The 6,983-nt window shown below is 36.1% G+C and overlaps 2 protein-coding genes across 3 annotated transcripts; both read right to left on the bottom strand.

Moving 5' to 3' along the window:
- Positions 1–208: 208 nt before the first annotated feature.
- Positions 209–1,168, bottom strand: LOC111804893 (miraculin-like). The gene has a single exon (XM_023689709.1). It carries the CDS (start codon positions 861–863, stop codon positions 282–284), a length of 582 nt encoding a protein of 193 aa, XP_023545477.1. The 5' UTR covers positions 864–1,168; the 3' UTR covers positions 209–281.
- Positions 1,169–4,774: 3,606 nt separating this feature from the next.
- LOC111805648 (transcription factor bHLH94-like) lies at positions 4,775–6,166 on the bottom strand. Of its 2 annotated transcripts, none has more exons than XM_023690795.1 (3): positions 5,577–6,166; positions 5,117–5,497; positions 4,775–5,061 (listed from the first exon to the last, which is right to left on the bottom strand). In XM_023690795.1, the coding sequence occupies exons 1-3, from the start codon at positions 5,976–5,978 to the stop codon at positions 4,942–4,944; spliced, it is 903 nt and encodes a 300-aa protein (XP_023546563.1). In that variant the 5' UTR covers positions 5,979–6,166; the 3' UTR covers positions 4,775–4,941. The 2 variants fall into 2 exon arrangements, with proteins under 2 accessions (XP_023546563.1, XP_023546564.1); XM_023690796.1 differs by having other exon boundaries at positions 4,848–5,037; positions 5,577–6,155.
- Between the last annotated feature and the right edge of the window lie 817 nt (positions 6,167–6,983).

The following is a 6,983-nucleotide window of genomic DNA, read 5'->3' as shown; positions in this document are numbered from 1 at the left end:
CGTCGTTTTCTTAGTTTGAAAAGAGGAATACGACACGTGAAAGCACGGCTAGGCTTATAAGCCTTGTGCCCTGTACGATGGTTAGAAGAACAATATCTAGTTGTTCTTCAACGTAAAAAAAGACCATCTTGTGCATGCTTTTACTGGTCAAGATATCGGTTATCGACTTTTAAGGTCGAAATGTCAAATAACGAGAAATAACGCTATATCGTTTCAAGAGCTTTTATTTCAACTTATATTCTTGTTGTATAATTACAACAAATCAAGTACTTCCCTTTATCTCAAGCTTTGACAAACTCAAAAGGAAACGCATTGCCATCCAAAGCCAGCAGCCTCACTCCATCCTCCACCAAAATCCCAGCACTTCCACACCTTGGCCTCCCTACCATCTCAGGGCACCATACTATATTGTAAACACCATTGTTCCTGTCGATCCTAAAGATCCCAGTCGGACTGTTATCGTTCCCGACCCCCACGAACCTCCTCCCTGTTGCAGACTCCATCTCATCCACTCTCCATTGTGTCGATGTTATGCACGTCGACGATGCTTGAAACGCAACATTGAAACCCATACTTTCTTCAATTATATCTTCGCCCGCCACGATGGGAGTGAAGGTGACTGGGAGACCGATATTTGTTGAAGCAACTGGTTCTTGACCGACGTAGAGCGGGCAAGGAGCATTGCTACGACTTTTTAGGGTGAGATTACCTGCAACGTCGGTGATTGCAGGCTTGATGTAGTACTCAACACCACGTTGTAGAGGTTGACCGTCGGTGTCGAGCACTGGAGGAAGTTGAGCTGTGGAAGTTATGGCCATGAAGACTAATAGGTAGCTAAAGATGGCAAGTGAATTATGCAACATCTTCTTTCCTTCCACTACTTTAACAAATTAAAATTTGGAGTTGAAGGAAACAATGGCTTGGGATTGTGAATTTGTGTTGTTCCACTATTTATAGATTGCTTGAAGGAGATGAAAATGGTGGAAAAGTCCAATATGCTCTTATTACTTAGAAGACTTTGCTTTTTGTTCTTTTCTTTTCTTCTTGTCAAAGGTTTGACGTTTTGAGTTTAGGGTTTAGGGTTTAGGGTTTATGCAATATCACAATTTCTTACGAAATTATCGGATCAGATGAGTTTGAGATGTGTTTATCTTCACGTAGGCACTTTTCGAAAGCGTACATTTTCAAAATCTGATCTGTTTGATTTTTCTTAGTATGAACTTTAAAATAAGACTTTTCTTGAGGGAGCTTTTGTGGAAGGCTTAGATCGAAAGTTAGAAAAGAAAGTCAAATAGTTATGGATGAAGTTAGGTAGTCACCAAATTTGAATTTGTTCGATGTACCAATGGTCTAGTCTTATCTTAGAAATAGGATTATCATAATACCATTTCAAAAGTCGCGTGTTGTAATGACCCACGTTCAAGATTCAGACAGACCAACACGAGTCATTCCAGCATGGCTTGTCTGAGGTCACCCACCATAGAATTATTCCAAACAAAGCACGTCTAACCTTGGATTTCTTATGATTAAGCCACTAAAAAAGACGAAAGTGTACATTGTTGGTATAGGTAATGATTTTCCACTCTTTTAAGCTCTTATCCATTTTTTCTAAGCATCGCTCTTATTTGCTCTCATTCATATGTAGTCTCGGTTCAAGAAAAGAAATGTTGCTAAATAGACACATATGTTCGGTAACACTTTTGTGTTTTTGGAATATATATAATCTCTTTATTTCTTTCTTATAATTTAATACAAAACTTTATGCTTAAAAGGTTGTGTCCTTATCACAAAATCTATGAAACAAACAAATCATTTAGATTACAAACTTTTTCTATATATATAATAATTATTTTAAAAAAAACATTTATAAAATATTTTATCTTCACTCCCGAGCTTCCTACTCAAATTTAAAGATCAGTTGACATATAATTGCTCTAAGTTAGGAGTTTTTTTGATTGATCAACCGAAAAAAAGATTACTTTATTGGTATAAGTAGCAATAGAGATGTCCACAAGACGTGGTAGAGACGATCCATCTTGTCCCCTATTTCAATTTTTATACCCGTAAATATTTCAATTCTTTGCGGGGATTTTTGTCAAGAATTTTCCATGGAATTTTTTGAAAAAATTATTTTTCAAAGATTTTTTAATAAATAATTTTTATTAAAAAAAATATGGAACATCTTAATAAATCCAATAATATAGAAAAAATTATAATATTACACGTAAATTCTTAGATGCAACGGTACAAGCCCACTATTGTCCTCTTACAACTTTTCCTTTTAGATTTCCCCAAATTTTAAAACGCGTATCTTCGATAGAGGTTTCTACATACTTATAAAAAAATGTTTCGTTTTCTTCTCGAACCAAAGTGGGATCTCATAGGTTATACATAAAAATAAAAAATAAATAAATAAAAAATCTCAAATGCTCAAAACCCAAATTATGAACTTCCACACACTTAATCTATGATTGAGATCAAAATAATATAGTAATCAGTCTCTTCTTTTCATCAATATTCTAATGGTTCTTCTTTTGAGCTTTTTATGAACATTTGTCACTCCATGACTTTACATCTCTTTCACTTTTACACTTTTTTTACAACGAAAAAGACGTTAATTATATCTTAAGTAACGGTTCAAGTTTACTGTAATAGTATCCGCTTTAGCCCATTACGTATCGTCGTCAGTCTCACGATTTCAAAATGCGTCTATTAGGGAGAAGTTTTCATACCCTTGTAAGGAATGATTTGTTCCCCTCTCCAATCGATGTGGGATCTCACAATCCATCTCCCTTAGGTGGCACATCAGTCAGTGTCGGGCTCTAATACCATTTTTAACATCTCACATCGATTAGAGAGGAGAACAAACCATTCCTTACAAGGATGTAAAAACCCTGACGATGATACATAATGGGCTAAAACGGACATGTCTTAAAAGAACAAAACATGTTAAAATAATTTAGAATTTAAGAAGAAAAAAGGGTTTGGAATCTTTGAACCAATATTTGAGGTTCACTACAAAACAATAAGATGAAGACAAATTGAAGGAAAGGGTAAAAGAGGAATCTTCTTTTAAAAAATTTTGTAACAAAAAGAAACCCTAATAGTTTCTTTGAGAATTGAGGCTTGTCTTCTTTTATGAAAGATTAACCCTTTTTCAATATCTCATCTTCAAATCAATTCATCACATGCTACATACAACAAAATACAACCATTTTTTAAAACTTCAAAATTATGGTACGGTTACATCTCGAATCTTTATAATGTATGTCTAAAATTTGAATCGGAATTTTGAATCTGGGTTCAACTGTGAGATCCCACGTTGGTGGGAGAGGAGAACAAAACACCCTTTATAAGGGTGTGGAAACCTTCCCCCAACAGACACGTTTTAAAAACCTTGAGGGGAAGTCCGAAGGGAAAAGCCCAAAGAGAACAATATTTGCTAGCAGTGGACTTGGGCCGTTACAGTTGGTATCAGATATCGGGCGATGTGCCAGCGAGGAGGTTGTTTCTAGAAGGGGGTAGACACGAGGCGGTGTGCTAGTAAGGACATTGGGCCTCGAAGGAGGGTGGATTTTGGTGGTAGTCGCATATTGATTGGAGAAAGGAACGAGTACCAGCAAGGACGCTAGACCTTGAAGGGGGGTGGATTTTGAGATCCCATGTCGGTTGGGGAGGAGAACGAAACACACTTTACAAGAAATGCGTTTTAAAAACCCTGAGGGGAAGCCCGAAAGAGAAAGCCCAAAGAGGACAATATCGGCTAGCTGTAGGCTTAGGCCATTACATCAACACCTAATGGTCCCGACATGATCACATTGTTGATTATCTACTATGCATGACTAGGTTGCTTGACTTGGAGTTCTTATAATTTAATCACCTAAAAAAAAGGTACACCTTGTTAGAATAGATAGTAACTATATCCTTTATTTACCGCCACATTAAGCATGTATTAAAGAAAATATAATTTCATATCGTTTATGTAAATTTATGTGATAGCTGAATACCGAATATCATCTGAGAATAAATAAATAGTAACAACTATCTCTCAATCGGACTGACTTAACTCAACACATAAAACGCTCCTACTTCAAACATTTGAACTATGTTCATGTTAGCTTTAATTCTTCGAATTAGGCACCGAGCAGTGTTGTAACAACTCAAGTTCACCACTAACAAATATTGTTCTCTTTGGGCGGGCTTTCCCTGCTTCCCTTCGAGGTTTTAAAACGCGTATGTAGACTAGAGAGAAGTTTCCACACCCTTATAAAGAGTATTTTGTTCTCCGTCCCCAACCAATGTGGGACGTCACAAGTGTGCAAGCGAGGACGCTAACTTTCAAATGGAGTGTATTATGAGATCTTACGTCAATTAGAGAAGAAAACGAAAGCATTCTTTACAAGAGTGTGAAAATCTCTCTCTAGTAGACTCATTTTAAAACCGAACAATGAGCTTAAACCATTTCAGATTCAATAAGAACTCAGAAAACAAGTTCAAATCTCTTAAAAAATTCAACCCATCTATGAATGCCAATGATTCTAAGATCAGAAAAGGTACACACAAACACAAAAAAAAGTGGTTTTAGAGATGTTCTTTGAATCTTGAATATTAAACAAAGTGATTCAAATTTCAATTCAATGTCCTTTTTTGAAGCATGGAGAGTTGCAGAAACAGAGCTGAGCACTTCTAAAACTGCCCATGCACTCAAGGACACAACTTTCTGCTACCAAACTCATCTTTCAAACCACATCTTCTCAACTCATTGGTCATCATAAATCTTTTAACCTTTTTCAATCTTAGATCAGAAAAAGCATCACTTTTTAACAAGAACATGAAGAACAGAGCTCAAAACCCAGATCAAATTCCTCAAAGATTCAACATAAACAACAGAGATTCCATTAGTTAGAACAAGATTACAATCTAAACCCATAAACAAAAACTTCAGTTCATCACTGATTCTTCTTCGATTCTACAAAGCAACTGATGCAGAGCAGATGCAATTTCATCAACAGAATTCAGCTTGCAATCATCTTCAACCTGCAATGAATCCATTCCAAAACCCTTTTTCAAATGAAAAAATTGATACCCATTTCAGAAAAAGAGCTCAAGAACTGACCTTCACGCTTAGACAGTAAAGAACAATTTGGTTTATGGTAGAGATATTGAGATGAAGAACAGAGAGGCAAAGAGAATGCAAGCCAGCAACGATTTTCAAGGCTTGTTTTGGCCTTCTCTTTGATCTGATTTTCAAATTTGCATGATTTTCCACCATTGTTACTTCGATATCAGCAATGGAAGAACATTGGGTTTCGTTTTCACCCAATGAACAACAACCCTCCATTGATTTGAACTGAGGGAAGGTGAAGAACTCAGAAAAAGGGGGCTTTGATGAAGAACAGCCCTTTGTTTTTGTTTCCATTGTTGATAGAACTTGAACTTGTTGCTCAAGCTCCTTCACAAAATTAATAGCTCCCCCAATAATTGAAGCTTGATCCCCCTGAAAACAACAACAAAAAAAACCCATTTAATTTCTGTTTGGAAGAAGGAAAATGAAGAACAGAGGAAGAGAGAGATACCCTTTGAACATAAGACTCTGGCATTAAGGATCTAAGAACAGAGAGATACTCATTCATCTGTTTTCGTCGATTTCGTTCAACAGCGATGTGGGTCATTCTCTGATTCTCGATATCTTCCTTGTTCTTGCGGGATTTGGGTCGTCGTTTTCTGGGTCGAATTGGGTTTGGAGTTCTTGATTCAGCCTCCAATGGCGGATTTCTGGAAATGGCAGGTTCTTCAGGGGAAGGAATAGGAAGCAAAACAGAGGAGGATGAGTTCCAATCTTCAAAAGGGTAATTTTCTGTTTGTTTCTCGGGAAAATCATGAGGGATTTGGGGAAATTGAAAGCTCCCATTTGTCCAAATCCCTCCACCAAACGAGGTGTAAAGATCTTGAGAAAAAACCACAGCTTCTAATGCCATTTTCCTTTTGTTTGTTCTGAGTTTGAATCTAAATGAGTGCTTTTTGAGGGAAACCCATATGAAAAAAAGCTCAAAAAAGCTCAAAAAGTGGAGAAAAATGGTGGGTTTTGGAATTGGGAGCAGAAAAATGGGGTTTTTAAAGGGGTTTGTGATGAAGAAGGAAGCAAATCTACAGAATATTGCACGTGAAGGAGGAAAAAAATAAATAAATAAATGAATTTTTAAAGAACNGCACGTGAAGGAGGAAAAAGAAAAAAAGAAAATAAATAAATAAATAAATAAAATAAGACATGATCAAAACAATATTCCATATCACACATGAGGCTTTCAATTCAAAGAAACACACCCATCTCATTCTTGTGACCCCCACAAGTCATTTCATTGCAATTCTTTTCAAAATGATGCTAACAATAATTTACAAAAAGAAAAATTTTGATAAAATGAATGCGAGTTTAATTTGAGCGATTCACGATCAGGTTTTTGTTCGGGTATGTCGAATTTATTTCGTTGTTCTTATGATAATTGATTGATAATTATATCGTGTCATTGTCATGTCCCTTTGATTATAACATTAGGGTAGAAATGATCTGTCAATATTGTTTTTAAATTGTACACAGTGTATTTACAAAGTTGTGATTGTGGAGGAATTTTGTTCTTGTGATACTCGAGTAAATGAGTAATATTGGTTTGTGAGATAGTCTTCATTCTTAGGAACGATTTGAGACAGGTACGTAGCTTGGTTGTGTCAAAGAGAAATGTCGGGACTATCAGATTTTCGTTTAATTTTATTCTAAGTTTAGTAAACTCTCGAGCCTCTACAGAATTTCGCTCGCCTTAGTTCTTAGTAGAGTTGACAAAGGAGAACAACCTTCTTTCACTCTGTCTTCGTCTTTGTCCATATTGTCAAGTTGAAGCAACATTGTTTATCGTACTATAACGAAATATGTATAGGGTTTACGGTTTAAGGTTGAAAAATGATTATTAAGGTGACAGATGATCACTCGA

This window comes from Cucurbita pepo, chromosome LG11 (assembly GCF_002806865.2).
Source record: "Cucurbita pepo subsp. pepo cultivar mu-cu-16 chromosome LG11, ASM280686v2, whole genome shotgun sequence".
NCBI lineage: Eukaryota > Viridiplantae > Streptophyta > Magnoliopsida > Cucurbitales > Cucurbitaceae > Cucurbita > Cucurbita pepo.
Note: the sequence above shows the minus strand (reverse complement) of the source record. Positions and strands in the feature narration are given on the sequence as shown.

Coding starts and splice junctions, on each gene's coding strand:
- LOC111804893 (XM_023689709.1), bottom strand. CDS start 863: ATGTTGCATAATTCACTTGCCATCTTTAGCTACCTATTAGTCTTCATG.
- LOC111805648 (XM_023690795.1), bottom strand. CDS start 5,978: ATGGCATTAGAAGCTGTGGTTTTTTCTCAAGATCTTTACACCTCGTTT. Junction 5,498..5,576: donor CAGAGTCTTATGTTCAAAGG/GTATCTCTCTCT, acceptor TGTTGTTTTCAG/GGGGATCAAGCTTCAATTAT. Junction 5,062..5,116: donor TTTACTGTCTAAGCGTGAAG/GTCAGTTCTTGA, acceptor CATTTGAAAAAG/GGTTTTGGAATGGATTCATT.